This window comes from Gossypium arboreum, chromosome 13 (assembly GCF_025698485.1).
Source record: "Gossypium arboreum isolate Shixiya-1 chromosome 13, ASM2569848v2, whole genome shotgun sequence".
Classification (NCBI taxonomy): Eukaryota; Viridiplantae; Streptophyta; class Magnoliopsida; order Malvales; family Malvaceae; genus Gossypium; species Gossypium arboreum.
This window is the reverse complement of record NC_069082.1, coordinates 5472346-5494199: the sequence shown is the minus strand read 5'-3', so window position 1 is coordinate 5494199 and position 21854 is coordinate 5472346. Positions and strand designations below refer to the sequence as shown.

Here is a 21854-nt window from a genome sequence, read left to right as displayed (position 1 = left end):
CTTGCATGAAAATCAAATCTCCACCACTATAAAATGATATGATACACAAATCAAAAGGTCTTTAAAGGGTTGTAACAGGGCTTGGGTTAAAGGTGTGGATAAAGGATGAAAAAGAAGGTTAGAATCAAGATTAAATTGATAAATTACCTGACTAGAAAAATAAACTAATACTGAATAATTACATCAATCGAAATTATTAAAGAATAACACAAGCTTCTTATCAGAAAATGAAATTAACTATTTAAGCTCAAAAACATAGAACTAGTAATAATCAACATAAATGTATTTTTTTTCTTTTTTTTTTTACATAGAACTAGTAATAATCAACATAAATGTATTTTTTTTCTTTTTATTTTTTTGAGAACAATAGATAATAAGAGAAAATTTAACAATTGAAACAAAAGAACACAGTTAAGCAACTAACCAAATCAAATCTTGACAAAAAGGGAGTCAATAAAACGGGAAACAATTTTCAGTGAATCAAAAAGAGTTATGGGTTAGTATTCAACATAAATGTATTTTTTTTCTTTTTCTTTTTTTGAGAACAATAGATAATAAGATAAAATTTAACAATTGAAACAAAAGAACACAGTTAAGCAACTAACCAAATCAAATCTTGACAAAAAGGGAGTCAATAAAACGGGAAACAATTCTCAATGAATCAAAAAGAGTTATGGGTTAGTATTAATTGTTAAATCAAGAAACGGTTTGTTAGGCTTAAAAGGGGGTTCACTAAGGGTTAATTATGAAGGTAGGCTTATGGGATAAGTGGGTTAAAACCTAGGTGCCTTTATCATCTCAGTATATCAAATCAAATGTGTGGTCTCGACATGTATAATCGAAGAAAGTCTAGAATGACCAATCAGTATTGACACACTCATAACCAATAATAGAGTGAACAAGAAAAGTGTATGCTCTAAAGGCTCAAAATCTCACAAAAATTATGGCTTTTGATGTCAATCTTGCAAATTTCAAACTTCAAGGTAATACCTCAATTTAGGGAAACAACCTAAAAATTTTTAATTCTGAAAATAGACTTATCATGGTTGATTATCTAGTGTCTTAAAGTTTAAACCATCAATGCATAAATACCTATGAATTTAGTCTAAAACATATCAATAATAATCACAAATCAATAAGAATTCGTTCTAATAGTAGTATGAGAAAATTACTTAAACACAAGGCATAATTTAGGGATTTTCAAATAATCATATAAATGACCTCCCCTCACTTAAGATGTACATTTTCCTCAACGTACAAAAATAGATAAACATAATAGAAACTCATAAGAGAGGGAGAAAATTGAAACTGCCCTGAGTATTGGATGAAATTACCAAAATAGTGAGAAGCTGAATTGTAGATAAATGTAGATGTAGTGCAAAATTCTGAGCAACTAATAAGAAGATAAACACAATACTGAAGAAGATTAAAATGGGTTACTCGATTGGAAACAACCATAATAATTAAAATAGAGTTCAAAATACAAAGACAAAATAAACATAAGAAGAAAAAGAAAAAGAAAAATAGAAAGAAAAATAAAAATAAAAATAAATCTAAAGACAAATGGACTTAATGGTCCTTATCATCAAAGAAGTCAGCATCGTGAGTCATCGGTGCTGAAGATGAAATATGGAGGTGCTGACATATCTGCTGCAGAATGGCATCGATGTTATCGAACCTCTGAAAACATTGTTGCTTGAATCGAGTAAATCACTTCGAGAGGTCCTCAAGGGTAGCAACAAAATGAGTAAGGCGATGACTCGAAGGTGGTGGTGGAGGTGGATCCTCGTGGTAGGGAGGAATATCATCAGTAAAGTCCTCTAGGTCATACGAAAAGTCAGAATGAGACTGAGGGGGGTCCACTCCACGTCGCCACTCAATCATCCTCATATGGATCATGTTCGAGATGCCCTGAGGGAATATCTGGCCGACGAGGGTAAGTGCCGAGGACTACTCTGGTGTGTCGAGTAAACCAAAGTGTCGAGCAAGACGAGTCACGTAAGGGCCGAGACAGATGGGATCTTTCTTATAACATTCAGTTTGATGGCAGAAAGATAGTGCAATAAAGTACGCCAAGTCAATAATATGGCCGTGGGTCATGCTCCATAGGAAATATGTGTCATAAGTACTAACTACTCCTGTATTCTCTTTTTGACCTATCAACATATGAGCCAGAAGAGCATGAAGGTACTGTAGGGCCAGTAGGAGAGACGTTGCCTTCGAGCGACTCGCATCATAGTTTTGTCAAGCCGCCTATGAGATCAGTCTAACATCACGAGAGCGAGTGATGAATATGCCGATGAAGCTGAAGAAAGTCCTCGGCGCTCATGAATTCCTCTGTGTAGAGTCCCAAAGCAGCGTCGAACTCTGGACGCTCATATTTCGCACCAAACCACCGAGGCAAAAGGTGATGGTGATTGGCTCGTCATGGACTGACATGACCTGTTGGACCGAAAATGTGGCACCGAACTCTGAGGTGAGCTCCGTGTAGGTGGGCTCGATGATGGTGAAAAATCTATCCCACGGGCTGTAGTAATAATCGCGCGCATATTATCAGCCAAATGGACTTGCTCCAACACGGCCCAATCAATGCAGTGACCTAAACTGAGTGTTCACTATCGAAGTAGCTGGTACATATCCTCTTGGGGGCCAGCCAAAAATCGAAGATAAGGATGGCGAGCCTCAGTAGATACACTCGAGGACGAGGTCCTACCGGGGCCGTTCTGTTTTTTTGAAACGGGGACAGCAACCTTAGACTTGCCATGTGTGTTCGTCATAGTGTGCCTAAAAAAGAAAAAAAGAATAAGGGTTCATCAATAAATAAGTAAATAATCACGAATTCTACAAATAAAAGTTGAAAAAGCAATGTCTAAGTAATCCTAAATAATAAATTATGCCTAAACAATGTGTACTAAAATCCAAGCATGCAAAAATAATATTGTAGTACTGGCATGGGACAATGTGATAAAATAATAAAGAACAAAAGCAAATCATGACATAATAACAATAATATTTAAGGAAAATAACAAGTAACCTAAATAAACTAATCATAACAACAATAAGCAACAATACCTAAATAAAAATAAACCTAATGTTAGGAACAATTAAAAATAATAAATTCAACCAAAGAAGAATTAGTATACTAATCTAAAATAGTAACCAATATAACCAGAGGACAAATTAACAATCAATAATGCTCATAATTGATAAACTAACTAATAAAGAAGTAAAGGAGAATAATAAAGTAAATAAATAATAATAATAATAATAATAATAGTAAAGGAATAATGAGTAACAAGGGGGAATCGACGGTGATCGGTAGTGGCCGGAGGGAGGGTGCGGGATCGATGGTTAGAGGGAATGCGGTCGGTGTAGTGGTGGCCGGACGGAATGGTAAAAGGGATAGTAAAGAAGAAAAAGGAAGAAAGCGGAAGAAAGGAAACGGAAGAGAAGGAGGGAGAAGAGAGTGCACGAGTTGGGACTTGGTGGTTTTTAGGATGATTCTAACGGATAGAGAAAAGGGAAGGGTGTGGTGTGGGAACTAGGATCAACGAGGAAGGGTGGTGGTCAGAGGAGTGGACGGAGGTGGGAGCGGCGACTAAGGTAAATTGGAAAAAAAAGACAAAACAAAAAGAACAAGAAAAGGGGTTAGAGATTTTAAAAAAGACATAGTTGTGTGAGACCCGTGTTGGGCCACACGGACGTGTGTGAGACCAATGTTGGGCCACAAAGCGTGTCACACTTTCGTGTCATATATTATTTAGCTCGTAATGCAATTTAAAATTTCAGCCCAGTTTTCACATGGCCAAGGACACGCCTGTGTGTCCAGGTCATGTAATTCACGCGGCTGTGTCGCATAGCCGTGTGCAATGTTGTTCGCTTCTCCCACGCCTATGTGGCCTCACACACGTCTGTGTGTCTGAACACATGACTGTGTGCCTTGACCGTGTAGCTCTCTGACTTGTTTAAAGATTGAAAATTTAGCTCCAGTTTTTACACGGCCTAAGACATGCCCGTGTGTTGACCACATGGTCGTGTCGGACTCCCATGTAGACTACTTTAAGCCCGTTTCTCTCTCCATTTTTGGGGATTTAAGCTTCAGGGCTCACACGACCGTGTCACCTGGCCGTGTAACTCTATGTCAATTTCCTGTAAAAATAAAAACTAAGTCCTAAGATCTACACGACTAAGGACACACCCATGTGTCCAAGCCGTGTGGGTCACATGGCCATACCACACGACCGTGTAACTTATTAACACCCCTATGTTAAGTCAAACGGCTTAGGACACGCCTGTGTGTTTAGGCCGTGTAGGTCAAAAACCTGCATTTTAATGTTTCGTTAATTTTATGAAATAAAAATAAGAAAATTAGCAATGTTAGTACTCGGGTTGCCTCCCAAGAAGCGCTTATTTAGAGTCTAAGCTCAACTTACCTCATATTCACATGGTCATGGTGGGTCACGGAATCGAGACTTCTCTTTCTCACTTTCAATTCCTTTATTTAAATAAGGTTTAAGTCAATATTTTTTACCATAAAAGTGGAAAAATAAGAATGAGTTACCTCGACTGTACTGTATGGAAAGATATTGAGTACCGTTAAAGGAGTCGCTCCATTTGCGTTAGGCTCAGAAAGGGTTGGTTTCATCTAATAACACCTGGTCCCCTACCTTGAATTGGTTCGTCTCATCTTTATGCTCGTCATGGTTTTGTTTTAATTTGGCATTGTGTATTTTTGGTTTCTCATTGACATGTTTCCGCCATTTGTCTAGTTCATCGATCTGAAGCTTTCGTTCTTTATGGACTGTTCTAATGTTTTCGTATGAACTAGAACGTGGCTCATTTGTGCTTTTAGAAATTTTTTCCTGCAAAGAGGGTTGAACCACATGATTAGCCTTATTGTCAGGATTTAGAAAATCACATTCATCACACGATGTCTTAACCAAATCATGAGCCTGAAGAGTGATTGTTTCGTCACCTACATGAAGTGTTAGTTTACTTCTACCAACATCTATGATAGTTCTAGTAGTTGCTAAAAAGAGCTGACATAGAATTAAAGGTAAGTCACTATCCTCATCCATGTCTAGAACAACGAAGTCGTCTGGGAATATAAATTTATCAATCTTAACGAGTACATCCTCAACAATACCCCTAGGAAATCAAATAGTTTTGTCTGCCAGTTGAATACTCATCCTAGTTTGTTTAGGTTTCTCAAGACCTAGTTGTTTAAACATTTTATAGGGCATGACATTTATACTCACCCTTAAATCGGCCAAAAAATTATCAATATTTAAACTACCAATTAAACAAGGAATAGTAAAACTCCCTGGATCTTTCAACTTGTTGGGTAGTTTGTTTTATATAATTTCTAAGCAAACTGCATTTAACTCCACATGCGACGAATCATCTAAATTCCATTTGTTTGCCAGAACCTTCTTTAAAGATTTAACTGAGTTGGGCATCTGTGAAAGAGCTTCAATAAACAGTAAGTTAATATGTAATTTTTTTAAAAGGTTAAGAAATTTACCGAATTATTCATCTGTGCGGTCTTTCTTTGTCACGTTGGGGTATGGCACACGAGGTGTATATTTTTTACTCACTGATTTTTGTTTACTCTGGTTTTCATCCACCTTTTCGTTACTTACCATGCTTTCTTGCCTTAGTTCTTGTTTGGATTCAACTAGCCCTTCTTCATATAGAACAGTAATCGTATGGAGCTACTCTCTTGGGTCAGTCTCGGTGTTGCTAGGTAAGCTACCTTGTGGTCTTTCTGAGATCAGCTTAGCAAGCTGACCTATTTGATTCTTGAGCCCTTGAATTGATGCTTGCTGATTTTTAAGCATTGTTTCGGTGTTTTGGAAACGTGTTTCTGACATCGAGATGAATTTCGTTAGCATCTCCTTAAGGTTTGGCTTCTTTTCCTACTAGTAAGGAGGTTGAAAGCTTGAAGGGGGTTGTGGTCTTTGATTGCCTTGACCACCCCAAGAGAAGTTGGGATGGTTCCTCTAAGCTGTATTGTAAGTATTACTATAGGGGTTATTCTGAGGTCTAGAATTGTTACCCATATAGTTGGCTTGTTTGTTCGTAATGCTAGGGTTGTAGGCTAGGCATTTTGGATTATTCATTCCTCCTCCACTTGTGTCCTAGTGCATCACCGGATGTACCTACATAGAACCATATAAACCATCAATCTTTCTATTTAAAAGTTCTACCTGATTTGACAACATGTTAACCGCATCAATGTTAAAAACACTGGCTACTTTTGTCTACTTTGTCCTCATGACTTGCCACTAACAATTATTCAGTGACATCTCCTCTATGAACTCATAAGCCTCCTCAGGTGTTTTATTAGTTAGGGTACCACCGGCGGCTGCATCGATCATCTGCCTAGTTGAGGGGTTCAAACCATTATGAAAGGTCTGAAAATGTAACCATAAAGGTAACCCATGGTGAGGGCACCTTCTCAATAAATCCTTATACCTCTCCCATGCATCATATAAAGTCTCTAAATCTATTTGCACGAAAGACGAGATATCATTCCTCAACTTAGCTGTATTAGCTGGTAGGAAATATTTTAATAAAAACTTCTCAGTCATTTGATCCTAAGTAGTGATGGACCCTAGTGGTAAAGAGTTCAACCACTGCGTATCCTTATTTCTCAATGAGAAAGGGAATAATCGTAGGCAAATAGCACCATAAAAAATGCCATTTATCTTGAAAGTATCACAGAACTCTAGCCAAATGAGTATTTGGGTCTTTATCCTGCAAACCATCAAACTGAACAAACAGTTGGATCATTTGTATAGTGTTAGGTTTCAGTTCAAAATTATTTGCAGCAATGGCAGGTCTAACAATACTCGATTCAGCCCCAGTGAGAGTGGGCTTAACATAATCGTACATAGTACGAGGAGCAGGATTCTGATTTACAGGATTCGCAGCAACCACAGAAGCTAGCGGATTATTCCAATTTTCAGCCATCTCCTCGGTAATATTGGTATCATCCTTGTGCTCTTCCTCTATATACTGTAAACACTGTCTTATTTCTCTATGATTTCTACGAGCTGTGCTTTCAATTTCACTTGTCAAAAAGTAGAGATCCTGACAGGTTTCTTCTAGTCATAAACTATAAGAACCTGCCAGAAGCAAACAAAAGAAAAAATAGTAATTGAAAACAAAACTAAAACAAAAATAAAATAAAATAAAATAAAACAAAAATGGCTAAATTAATAACAATCAAGCATTCCTAATATCTCGATCCCCGGAAACGGCGCCAAAATCTTGATGATCATTTTATGGTTTACTAAACTAGACAGCGATCACGACAAAGGCAAGTGCACCTATCAAATGGTAGTATAGCTATGGTGATTCCAGAATATCGTACCCACAAGGACTAAAAGTACTAGTAGTAACTATCTTTCTATTATTCAACCTAAAATAAAAGGGATGTTTTTTAATCTAAAATTAAATAAACCAATTAACTAATGAACGCGATAGAGAGTGAAGGAAATAATCGAATAAACTAATAATAAGGAAAATACCCAAGGAAGAATACACCTAGACTTTACTTATTATTCTGACTCTGAATTAAATGATTTATTCATTTGTCTTGATCCGTAGAAATCCCTAAATTATGTTAATACCTCTTTCGAGACTAAGAACAACTGACTCTAGGTTGATTAATTGAAATCTCTTTCTAATTAAAACCCCTATTGTCACATTAACTCGATTTATGGATTCCCCTATTAGATTTGACTCTAATTCAACAGATTTATGTCGTCCTATCTCTAGGATTGCATGCAACTCCGCTTAATTATGCTAGATCTACTCTTAAACAGGGACTTTTGCTCCACTAAATAAGCACATCAAACTTGAATTAATATCCTGAAAACATTAAAGTAAGAATTAAGAACACATAATTAAGAACAAGAACAAGTATTTATCATGTAAATCAGACAATTAAATAATAAGATCCATCGCAGGTTTCATCCTCCCTAGGTATTTAGGGAGTTTAGTTCATAATGTAATAGGAAAACATCTCAAAAATAAGAAAACTACAAAACATAAAGAAACCTAAAAAAAATTCGAGAGAAATTGAATGGAGATCTTCAGTCTTAAAGGAGATCCTGCTTCCGAGCTGAATTTATTGGCATTCTTCAAGTAATTCCTGTGTTCTACTCTGCATGCCCCCTAGGTCTTCTTCTAGTGTGTTTATATAGAATTTAGAATTCTCAAAAACCCTAAAAATTAGCTTCTTCCTCGTGTTTGGGAAATAGGGAGCGATATCGACATGGACTGGTACATGGGGGTATGGCCAGCTCGTGTGGAAATGCCCAGGCTGTGTGGACCCTGGAAATAGCTCTTTTTGCCTAATTTTTGCTCGTTTTTCGCTCCTTTCGCTCCCCTATGCTCATCTAAGTATAGAAACATGAATTTAAAAGATTAGGAGCATCAAATTCACTAATTCATATAATAAATCATCCAAAAACACATCAAGAATGGGATTAAAAACATGTTACTTTTATGGCTTATCAGTAATTCTAAATTATACGGGCTTACTAAGCTATAAAACTTACTCTGTTTCTTTTTTTATGTTTTATAGAGGTTCGATAGCTCGCTTGTTTCGGACAAGTCGGAGTTGCACATCACACTATCCAATTTCCGATTGGTACTTTTGAACTTATGGATAATTGTAAATATGACATGTATAGGCTATTTTAAAATATGTTAATTAAGTTACTTCATATAAAGGTTTTGTTATATTTTGTGTATGAGTTAAGTCATGTGATTTGGCTTATTTTGGTATCATGTTTTGATTGTGTATAAATGTTATAATATGGTATATTTTGGTAAGAAATAAATGGAATGAAAATGTGCAAATGATGTCTTGATATGTATTTGGCATATGAATGGATTATGCATGATATTAATTAGGTAATTGAGTACTAAGTTGAATTGATATATTATGTATATGAAATGTTATGGAATGATTTCCAATTGGGTTATGAAATGTGGTCATTCATGCTTGTGTACACTTGTGATAATAGGGTGGCAAAATGGTTTTGTAAATAGCCTATTTTTGTCCACACGGGTAGGGACACGGATGTGTGTCTCAGCCGTGTGTGACACATGGTTAAATACACGACCGTCTGTCCCCTGGTGTTGAAATGGAATGGAAGTCAGTATGCTCCACATGGCCGATCACATGGGCATGTGATTGGCCGTGTGGTACAAGTCAGTGTACCCCCTAAAGGGCACACGGGCGTATGGTTGGCCGTGTGACCCAAGTCAGAATCCTCTCCAATTTTCACACGGCCTGGCACACGTGCATGTCCTTGGCCGTGTGACACAAGTCAATATGTATGCCTTGTTTTCACAAGATCTAAGAAAAGAGCGTGTCTACTAGTCGTGTGAGGCACACGGGCGTGTGATACTTGAAATGTTGAAATTTTTATAAGTTTCCAAAACTATAACATGTTACTGATTTAGTCTTAAATGCATAATTTAAGCTTTGTATGCTTGATTTAAGTATGTAATGAATGTTAATGAACGATATTTACAAAAATGAGATGATATTTGATAAATAATTGTTTTGAACTGAGTTAAAAGTCCGGTAATGCCTCTAACCTATTCCGGTGACGGTTACGGGTTAGGGTGTTACACTTTATGCAAGTATATGTATGCATACAATCTCATAGAAAAAATGAAGACATTGACAGACAGTTAGATAGAAGTAGATATGTACACACAACCAGCTAGCCAGGTTCATGATCAGACATCAAACATAACAGTTATATATAACACAAAACCCGAAGCCCAATTCAGAGTCTTAATTACCCTCACTAAAGATTAGCCAAGGGTCGAAACACATAGACACATTCTCAGATAAAAAACGTACATAGAACCAAAATAACAGACTTAGGACCACACATCCGCATGCTCTAGCCGTGTGGAAAAGCCTAGGCCGTGTGGGGGTCAAAACGCCCGTGTGGAGAAAGGCACACGCCCGTATGAGCCAAGGACACAGTCATGTGAATAGGCCGTGTAACTTACTATCCATTTGTGTTACAATAAAGTATAGGGCAGACATAGCTGTGAGAGGGTCTCACACGCCCATGAGCCCACCAGACACGGCTGTGTGTCCAAAACACATGCCCGTATGGAATCCTTAAATCCCCAAATTAGCCATATGGCTGTAGCACCAAATCACTAAATCCCTAATTCCCAATCACACATACACGTGTACCCACGGGACACGACTGTGTGAAAATCAACTAAAATCCCCAAATCGGCCACACGGCCGTGTGACACCAAATTTTTCCTAGAACCCTAATTCCTAATAGCACACGGCGGTATGGACCGCTCATGTTGGGGCACATGCCCGTGTGGCCACTCGTGTGGTCACAAAATCACCTACAAATAGCTTAAAAATTGAGCTTTCTGGCCACTAAATTGACCCCTAATTGATGGGATCAGAAACACACCAACTTATACAGATTTCCATGCCATTCAATAGTATTATCAAACATCGACAACTAATTTCCAAAAGGCACATAAATTGCCGCATTCTACCAAAATCAAACTTACAATTCATAAATATAATTGAAAAGTCTCAAAGCCTACAGCTGATTCGCAATCCAAAAACGTCCAGGTGTCGACTCGACGGTAAAGAAATGAAACTTCCCCAAAACCACAAACACCACCTTTTTTTACCAAAAGAAGAAAACGAAGGAAAAGCGAAAACAGAAAAAAAAAGAGAAATAAATGTGAAAAAAAGAAGAAGGAAATTCCAAAAATAAAAATAGAAACTCAAATAAATAGATAACTAAATAAGACTAATTAATTGTTTTTAAACTTAAAGCAAATCTACTATTTAACAATATAAAAATATATCACCCAAAACGCACACACAAGGACTCAAACCCAGAACTGAGAGGTTCGTTAACACTTACTCCACCACCAGACTAGCTGGCCGATTCTTTCACTATAACACAGAAACTATTCCAAGTGCGCGACCTATTCACTGACCCTTACTAAGGAATCTCAAACTTCTAACCTCAAGAATCGGGGTGTTACAACTCACCCCTCCTTACAGAAATTTTGTCCCTGAAATTTCCAACTCAATAGAATATTGGTATAACACAAGCTACACCACTAAACTCTCGCTGCGCACTCTAGCCCGAGCAGTACCATACCAAACTTAAGACCTCAAACACACACTACTAATATTTAACCATGGAAGCAAATATACAGTTGTCCTATCACACATGATTACCATGCTTTAATCAAAGCATCGAAATATTTGCAACCATTCATGTCTCAAGCTCGTCGAGGATACTCTCGGACCCTGTTCTATGGACCTGCATCGAAAACATGCTCCTGCCTTCTTCCAACAATTACCCGGATGGCACTTCTTACAGTGCTCACAAAACGGAGTGCTCGCACCACTATCGACACCCTCTGCAAAATCACTATTGCCACTTAAATGCGTTTTAACTCGTTTGACAGGCCGAGGCTCTAATCTCGAAGGGTTACGATTCCTTTCTTTCCACAATCCACGCACCTACCTTGAACTAACTCTCTATTCCTCTCTAAACTAGCCTCGAAGACTTTCTCTAACACCTCTCTCACCACTCGAGTCAACACCTTGGTGCCAACCACTGGGTTATTGCTACCCAAAGCTGGCAAAACCGCATTGACTTCTAACTCTTGAACAAGCTCATATCTCGAAGAAGCAAATGACTCTTCGAGAGACTCAACAGATTGACCCTCACGATCATGCTTACCATCAGAATCCATATACGTCATGCCGCTAACTTAGAATAACTACATTTTTAGAAAAAAAAACACAATTTAAATAAAAAAAATCTATATTTCTAATCTTACAGTTTTGAATTTCCACCTAGACCAGCATCGAAGTCTCAGACATTTTATTTTTGTAAAACGTTTCCAAAACACAATCATTTCCATTTACTGTGGTAAAGTTTCTCAAAATTTCTTTTTCAAAACAAGCACATGCAAACACAGATATGTAAAAACACAGGTTGAGTTTTTGCAAACCTAGCTCTGATACCACTAAATGTAACACCCCAAAACCCAGCCTAGAAGTTTAGACCGAATTTCGGAGGTCACATTGATCATCGAAGTGATCGATGAAAAATTTTACAAAACAAGTTATCACAATGAACCAAAAACATTTGATCGTTCAAAATTCAGTCAGAAAAAAATTAAAGTTAAGTTTAATATAAAAAAATAAAATGTACGAGCGAAAAATTCCAAACAGAACTTGTACCACAGTTTTTATAAAACCCTACAGACCAAAATGGTAAATGCAAATGAAAACTGAAAAGATAATTGATAAATTATTTTCAATCGAGACTATTCGAGACCTCTTGTAACACCCCTTACCCGTGTCCTATACCGGGATAGGGTATGAGGCATTATCGGACTTAAACACAAACAATCATGCAAATCGGGCCATAAAATTTCATTCATATTTTAATTGATTCAATCACGTGCATATCATCCCTTATTTGGGTTTACGAAGCCCAAAACATAATTTAGAAAGGATTCGAGACTAAATAGAGAACTTTGGAAAGCTCTGAGAAAAACTTAAAATTTTTTCTCATGAAACAAAGTCATACGCCGATGTGGACACAGGGACGCACCCGTTTTCCATCAACACGTCCGCGTCCTCAGGCCGTGTAACTCTCTATTTATAACGTCAGCAAATAAATTGAACCACACGGCTAGGCCACACGCCCGTGTCACGAGGTCGTGCCCCTCACACGGTTGAGACACAGCCCTGTTTCATCCCGTGTAGTTACCTCTTGGGCTATTTTCCAAGCCTTTTTGTCACCCTTACATGCACACACATATACATGGATCCAATGGCATTCAACATCCTCAATTATGATACAAACATATCATTTACTTATCAACATGCATGTGTTACAAACCAAGGCTAGTCATACTATAGTTGTCTTTGTGCCAATTTATTTCAACTTATCACCAAACTTCCATGTTCAAAACATTATTATTTTATCTCCATATTACACATTTAATTCATGGTCATAAAGCATGAATTCAACACACATGATATATTGCCAACTATGTATGACAAACAAACATAATCATATCTTCACATCATAAGTAATAAATCATAACATGACTAGCTAGACTTACAAGCCATAATCAATATAAGCCACATCTCATGGTCACATACAATAGCTCAAAATAGGCCAATACATTTGGCCAAATCATAATAACACATGTCATAAAACTAGGTCTCTATACATGCCACTCACTTGATAATTTTAACATATGTAACAATATTCCAAAGGTATTGGCTTGCTAGTGTGATGCTGCCTCCGACGATCTCCAACCCTGAGCCGACTTAACAACACTAAAAGAAATGGAAAGGAGGGAGTAAGCTTTACACTTAGTAAGCTCGCATGAATGTATTAACATGCTATTTTTCAATTCCTCTCTATTTATTCAAAGTCCAATTAAGCTATTTTCTCGAGTCATAGTCACTAAATTATTTATATCCAGAGCTACGGGACTTTAAATTGAGAACCGCTAATTTTTCCAGAAACCAAAATCACATATATTCTTACCATAAAATTTTCAGAATTTTTTGTCTAGCCAATAAGTATATTTTATTATTCAAAGTCTCCCCTATTTCACTGTTTGACAGCTTCGACCTTTCTTCACGAATATTTATTTATCTCTTAGTACGGGATTCAGATAATTTTCCCATCTAATTCTCTTGAAAATATACTCATTAAAGACTTAGTCATATGAATTCTAACCCATAATTATTTTTGTAAAATTTCTAGTAATTTTCCCAAGTCAGAATAGGGGATTCCAAACTCATTCTAACTCTGTCTCACCATAATTCTAATATCTCATAATATTAAATTCTTTTGCTTATACCGTTTCTTCTATATGAAACTAGATTCAATAAAATTTCATTTCATATTTAATTCAGCCTTTAATTCAACTTCCAAAATATTTTTTGGATTTTCAAAGTCGGACTATTACTGCTGTCCAAACAGTTTTAGAGCAACAAAATGATAATCATCATAAGATTGCCATAAAAATTATTCTCATATGTATCACTTATTTATTTTCATTCTTACCACAAGTCCATTTCACTTCCCATGTCCAACACATGTTCGTGGGTTTCGAGTACGTATATGTGCTGTCTCTTAGCACCACCACTCGTCCAAACGTGGCAATCATATTCATCATAATAGTATCTTATAACATAAATAAGTTTGTCATGGCAAAAACCCCTTTTTATTCATTTCTCATATTAATCCCGTTGAATTTTCTCAGAAGTTTCGATGGATATCCCCTGTACCGTCAAATCATACAAGTGATCATTTTAAGTACGCACTCCCATGAACCTCACATCTTACGGTGGGATTACCAGTCCAAGCTAAATCCCTTGTAATATAAACTCATAGAGTAAATGTCGGGATTACCAGTCCAGGCTAAATCCCTTGTAATGACAATTACTCTCTTGAGCTCGGATCTGAATTACCAGTCCAAGCCAAATTCAGACCCTAATCGGATTACCCGTCCAGGCTAAATCCATATTGCACACATATTCTTCGGGAGGCTAGATCACTTTACAAGTTCATGTTCGTCAATTCGTAATTTTCCTTTCTAAAAAGCACACTCCCGCGAACCTCCTTTCTTACAGCGAGATTACTAGTCCAAGCTAAATTCCCTACAATGACATATACTCAAATGAAATTGGATCTGAATTACCAGTCCAGGCTAAATTTAGAACCTAATTTAGATTACCCGTCCAGGCTAAATCCGTATATTCTTCAGGAGAGCTATATAGAGATTAGATCACCCATCCGGGCTAGATCCTTTTTGCCATCAATTCCTTTTCAAGAATCCATCAAATATCCTATTTCATTCTACTGAGATTTTTCTTCCTCTTATTATCAATCATGTCAATGTTTCATAAATTTCCATACATTGAGCATTCAATTCATATCCTTATCAAGAGCGTACATTTATCATATAATCATCATTTGAGCAACTAACATACCTCACACATTGTATTTACTTAAAAATGGACTTACCTTCCTTTTCACTCTTTGACAAGTTATCCAACTTAATAAAACATCATGTTATATCAAATTCTCAATATATTTAGCTATTATATAGCAAGCCATCAATGATTGAACCATCAAACATTTCATTTGCTACTAGACATATATCATTGTTCTCACAAATTTTATTTACCATTGTTTCATCACTTTTCAATATATATTAAATCATGCCATTCATGCAATAATAATATAGAATTTTCAATTCAAATATAGCATTGCAATATTATTGACACACGAACTTACGTCGGCACCAAAATAGCAAAAAGGAACTTAACCGTTGATTTTCCATTTTTCACCCGATCTAGGTCCAATCCTCGTTTTCCTTAATCTATAATATCACATTTAGTCTAATTATTAGTCAAATTATTTAATGCAATCCAAAAATCATATTTTTCCAAAATTATATTTTTGCCCCTAAACTTTGTTAAAATTACACTTTTGCCCCCAGGCTCGTAAAGTGATTTTTTTCAATTTTCTCACTCTATAGGCCTAGCCGAACAATTTTCATAACTATAGAAAACTAGAATTCTCATCAAAATACCCTTTGATATCATTTTTACAACTTTTACAAAATGGTCCTTTTGGACGTTTTTATCGAAAATCGCTTACTAAAAGTCATTTATTTAAGTCATTTATTTAACATCCAACACTCATTTTCTACCATTAGACATCAAAATGCATGCATGTCACACATGGGTCAATTTCAAAACATGAACCCTAGCTCAAATTAATGGTAGAAATAGATAGATCTTGTTACAGGGATTGCGAAAACGTAAAAATCATTAAAAACGGGGCTAGAACAGACTTACAATCGAGCTTGGAAGCTTGAAAAACCCTATCCATGGTTTCTCCATGTGAGTTTTGGCCAAGAGGTTGAAGATAGGAAAAAATTGGCTTTTAATTTTGTTTTTAATTCATTTTAATAACTAAATGACCAAAATGCCCTTAATGAAAAACTTTGGAAACATGCCTAACCATGTCCATTTTTCTCAACCAACTTAACCAATGGTCTAATTACCATATAAAGACCTCCAATTTAAAATTTCATAACAATTGGACACCTCTAGCATGTAGAACTCAACATTTGTACTTTTTATGATTTAATCCTTTTGACAAAATTGACTGCCCAAATGTCAAAATTTTTGAACAAAATTTTCAAAAAATCATTTCATGAAATTGTAGACCATATAAAAATAAAATTTTCCTCATTGGATTTGTGGTCCTGAAGCCACTGTTCCGACTAGGCCCAAAATCGGGATGTTACACCTCTGCATACTAAGTCCAGCTACCGAAAATGGAAAGGTACCTGCAGGGGGAAACACTAATGGGGGTGAGCTATACGAGCTCAGTGTGAGTTCAAAATGACTACCAGCAGATTCCAGAAGAGAGCCCCAAATGCAGATTAATAGCAAAACATATTTACAAACATATGCAGAAACAAAAGCCAAACACGAAACCAACACCCCAACACACATAACAGTCAGAGCACACCAAGTACACATAGAGTACTCAACACAAGTGTTGTTCAGTCAAATAGAACACCCAAATAGATGCATATGAATGTAATTAAGTACTAAAACTCACCCATTACGCCAAAACACCTTTTCGTCCCTCGATCACACCCCAAAAGAGCTGTTAAAGTTTATCCAACCAATCACACCAAATAGGATCTCAAAGGCCCATCCAACCCTACATACCATGAATATGGATAAGCCACTCAAATAATAATACGTAGCAGGGCTAGTGTATATGCAGTACAGTGCAATGCGGTAGTCCATTGTATAGACTTGTTATAGTTTAAATTGCCAGATCAGATAATAGTGCGCAGTAAAGTTGACGTACATGCGATACAGTACAGTAAACCACTGTACGAATAAGTTACAGTCAAACTGCCAGATTAGATCAAAATCAGTCTCCCTTCTCTTCGTAACCAACCTAAAAATTTACTTTATGCAAGTGTATGTATGCATGCAATCTCATAGAAACAATGAATACATTTACTGATAGTTAGACAGAAACAAATATGCACACATACCCAGCTAATCGGGTTTAGGATTAGAGATCTCACACAAGAGTCACATATAACACATAAGCCGAAGCCCAGTTCAGAGTCTTAATTACCCTCACTAAAGATTAGCCAAGGGTCGAAACACACAGACACATTCTCAGATAAAAACCATGCACAGAACCAAAATAACAGACTTAGGACCACACGTCTGTGTGCACTAGCCATGTGGAAAAGCCTAGGCCGTGTGGAGGGAGGCACACGACTATGTGGCTGAGGCACACACCCATGTGAGCCAGGGACATGGCCATGTGAACAGGCCGTGTAACCCACTATCCATTTGTGCTACAATATAGTACAGGGCAGACACGGCTGTGTAGGGTCTCACAGGTCCGTGTGCCTACCAGACACAGCCGTGTGTCCAAAATACTTGCCCGTATAGAATATCTAAATCCCCAAATTAGCCACACGGCCGTGTGCCACCAAATCACTAAATCCCTAATTCCCAATCACACACGCCTGTGTACCTAGGGGACACAACTGTGTGAAAATTGACTAAAATCCCCAAATTGGCCACACGGCCGTGTGGCACCAAATTTTGTCTGAAACCCTAATTCTTAATAGCACATGGCCGTGTGGACCGCTCATGTAGGGCACACGCCCGTGTGGCCACTCATGTGGTCACGAAACCACTCACAAACTGCTTGAAAATTGAGTTTTCTGGCCACTAAATCGACCCCCAATCGATGGGATTTAGAAACACACCAACTTATATAGATTTCCATGCCATTCAACAGTATTACTGAACATCGACAACTAATTTCCAAAAGGCACATAGATTGTCACATTCTACCAAAATCAAACTTACAATTTACAAATATAATTGACAAGTCTCGAAACCCATACTTGATTCGTAATCCAAAAGTGTCCAGATGTCGACTCGACAAAAAAGAAACAAAACTTCCCCAAAACCACAAACACCACCATTATTTTTTACCAAAAGAAGGAAAATAGAAAACAGAAAAAAAAAAGAGAAGTGAATGTAAAAAAAAAAGAAAAATGAAATTCCAAAATAAAAATTAAAACTCAAATAAATAGATAACTAAATAAGACTAAATAATTATTTTGAAACTTAAAGTAAATCCACTATTTAACAATATAAAAATATATCACCCAAAACACACACACAAGTACTCAAACCCAAAACCGAGACCAGCAGACCGATTCTTACATTATAACACAGAAACTATTCCAAGTGCGCTACCTACTCACTGACCCTTACTAAGAAATCTCAAACTTATAACCCCAAGAACTGAAGTGTTACAGGAAATGTGACTTTGGGTCTATGTAAAGATCTGTTTTGTAAGTTTTATTTCTACATTAGTTGGTGGCACAAAAAAAAAAAAAGAAAATTGTGCTACCACTTGGGGTCTTTATAAAGGCTTATTCTTGCAAATTTTTTAAAAAAAATTGTCTATTTTTTTAATATTTTTTAAAAATGACCTTTTTGAAAATTTAGTCCGAGCACAGGCAAAAGCGTGCATACGTCAGTGCGTTTTTGCTGACACCATACATATCCATACTGATAAATAATATTTTAAGTGACCCGTTTTTATAAATAATGTTGGAAATAGGCCTTTTTTAATAAAATACCCGAGATTGAAAGCATTTTAAGATAAATCTCTCTAATAAGTGTGCTTTTTAAAGTTTTAACCATACATATCCATACTATCCAAAATTAACTTATTGTGTTTACAAGTATACAAGGGCGAATTTAGAGGCTAACCAACCCAACCCAACTTTTGATAGAATTTGTTTTGGGTAATTTTGATAACAAAAAATAATAACATAATTATTTGAATTTTTAAATTATATATAACATAGAAAAAAAAATAATTTATGTATATAATTGATTTGGGGCCATAGTAGGAAAGAAAGGTCTATTAGGAGGTATGTAGATTACATAGTTTGTTTATATAATCAGCTTCGAAAAGTACTAGTGTTGTGCATAACATGTAAGGGAAACTTTGTTAACATGGAGGTTTGTCAAGTATACTACTTCACATAGTATTAATCTATAATATATATATTTTAAATAATTTTGTTGTAGATTTTAATCATATTTGTTTTTTTAACATAACGCCTAAAACAATCTATAATCACTTCTCAACTCATAAATAAGAGAATAGTGATAGTTGAAGACTTTCGAATTTTAAGATTTTAATTTATTTAATCCTTCAAGTAGATTTTCCACTTTGATGAAAATTTAGTAATGGCTACATTCTTTCCATAAGGTTTTCTATTGTTGGGTTAGAATGAGTTTATGTGATAATGTGGTGAATGTAGTTATGGGTGGTTGATAATAAAATCGTTCTACCAGCCTCTAACTTTACTACCCTTAACCAGTTTTTCTCAAGATTCATATCAGCGAAGGAAAGAACTGGTGTTACTTTTCAGGATTTCGCTGGCCAAGAATATTTTAAGACAGAATTACAAGAGATTGTACGAATTTTAAAATACGATGAGGAGTTCCAAAATCAACATTTTTTATAGTTGGGACCCAAATATATATCCCATATAAGTAATAACGTATCGAAGTACAACAAATTTCAAGCACAAGAAATAATGGGATTTGGGAAACTCCCATTTATACAAACAAATATATGTGGTGAAAAAAAAGAACAGACAATACTCAAAATCAAGTGACAAAGACGACCGAAAACACATTGAAACAAATCCAGTATGCAGCAGATAAACAAAAGGGTATTTCAAGGAGTAGAAGGAGAAGGTGGGGGAGAAAGGAAAGGAATAGAGGGGATTGCAGTTGGGATTGTGGGCATACTTGGCAGAGGAGGCAGTGTGGCCTTGGTTCACTTGCCAATGTAGGCAACCCAGGCATGGTAGGAAGTGGAGGAAGCGCTCCAGCCCTTGGCAATGCTGGTATGGATGGCTGTGGGAGATTAGGGATAGATGGCAGTGGGGGGAGTGTGGTTGTAGGCAAAGTTGGCATTGGAGGCAATTGAGGTAGCCGCAGAAGGTGACGAGCTGCTACCATAACATCAATGCTTGCAAATGACAAAGCCATCACGAATGCTAAAACAAAGCAATTGAAAGATGCCATTTTTCTAAAGATGTGATCCAATTCGAAAGAAAGCTCTCGTTTTGATAGTTGTGGAGTGAGGGCGAGAAAGCATGGTGTTGGGGTTTATATAGGTCTTGGATCAGTGGAGTTGGTAATGTCTGATCATGTATGGTTGGAATGGAGAAAACATAGTCAATATTAAAGGATTTGGTAGCTCAACCTTAACTTCCTATGGGGATTGGAGTTTAAAACAGGTGAAATGCTGTTGTGTTGGCAGAGAAGCTTCATCAAGCCACTTAATTAAACAGTATACTAAAACAATCTTCCAATTTAGTTTTCGCTAGTTGGACAGATATCTAACAAAATTAGGATTTGTTTACTTAACATATAAATAAACTTTGCTATGGTTCATCTTAAAATTGTTGGGCATTAACATACTGCTTTGTATAGACTTGTTAATTTTGGCTCCAACCTGAAATGATTCAAACAATTATTTTAAAATTATAAACAAATAACTTGAAATTACTTAAATTTGAAGCGACCAAGATCTGAAATAATCCAAACCTATAATAATGATGTCCATGAAACCAACTAAAATTTCGACTAAAGCAAGTGTATCTATCAATTAATAGTATAGCTATGGTGAGTATAGATATCATTCCTACGAATACTAAAAGTACTAATAATTACCGTTTTTCTATTATTTAACCGGTAAATTCAAGTGATTGATTAAAAACTAAAATGAACTAATTTAATTAACTAAGGAATACGACAAAGAACAAAACAGGAAAATAACCAATTAGTAACCAATAAGCAAAACAATACCCAGGGAAGAATTCACCTAGACTTCATCCTTCACTATCAATCTAAATTACGCAATTTATTTACTTAGTATCTTGGCCCGTAGAAATCCCTAAATTATGCTAATATCTCTTTCGAAAGTAAGAGTATTGACTCTAGGTTGATTAATTGAAATATCTTTCTAATTAAAAACCCTATTATCGCATTAATTCGTGCTATGGATTCCCCCTATTAGATTTGACTCTAATCTGGTAGATTTATGTCATCCTATTTCTAGGATTGCATGTAACTCCACTCAATTACACAAGATCTACTCTTAAACAGGGTCTATTTCTCCTGATTTAAGCACATCAAACATAGATCAATAGTCTAAAAATATTAAACTAAGAAATTAAGCACACATAATTGACAACAAGATCTAAGTATTTATTGTGTAAAATAAAAATCAAAAGACAAAATTCATCATAGGGTTCATCTCCCCTAGGTATTTAGAAAATGAGTTCATGCTTGAAAATAAAAACATCCCAAAGACAGTATATCCGAAAGAAATAAAGAAATTCATTATAGTCTCCTAAGAAATCAACTGGAAGTCTTCAATCTTGATGGAAACCTGATTCAGAATCGGCTTCAATGGTGTTTCTCGAGTTGTTTTCTTGAATATTCTATGACAGCTCTCTCTTATCTTCTTATTTTTGCCATACATACATCCTGTACCTTACTCCGATTTTCTGGTTTTCGCTTGTTTTTTACTCCTTTTGCTCCCAAATGTTCGCCAAAGTATAAAAGCATGAATTTAACAGATTATGAGCATAAAATTCACCATTAACATCTAATA

At 36.2% G+C, this 21854-nt stretch overlaps 1 protein-coding gene and 1 non-coding gene across 2 annotated transcripts; one reads left to right on the top strand and one right to left on the bottom strand.

Annotated features, from left to right (window-relative positions):
- The first annotated feature begins 6438 nt into the window (after positions 1-6438).
- On the top strand, positions 6439-6545 carry LOC128287314 (small nucleolar RNA R71). Its single transcript, XR_008278013.1, has one exon. It is a non-coding gene; the product is annotated as a small nucleolar RNA R71 (small nucleolar RNA).
- A 13359-nt stretch (positions 6546-19904) lies between these two features.
- LOC128286950 (uncharacterized) lies at positions 19905-20257 on the bottom strand. Its single transcript, XM_053024755.1, is given in 2 exon segments — positions 19905-20012; positions 20015-20257. Coding segments are annotated over 2 exon segments (351 nt in total).
- Positions 20258-21854: the final 1597 nt, after the last annotated feature.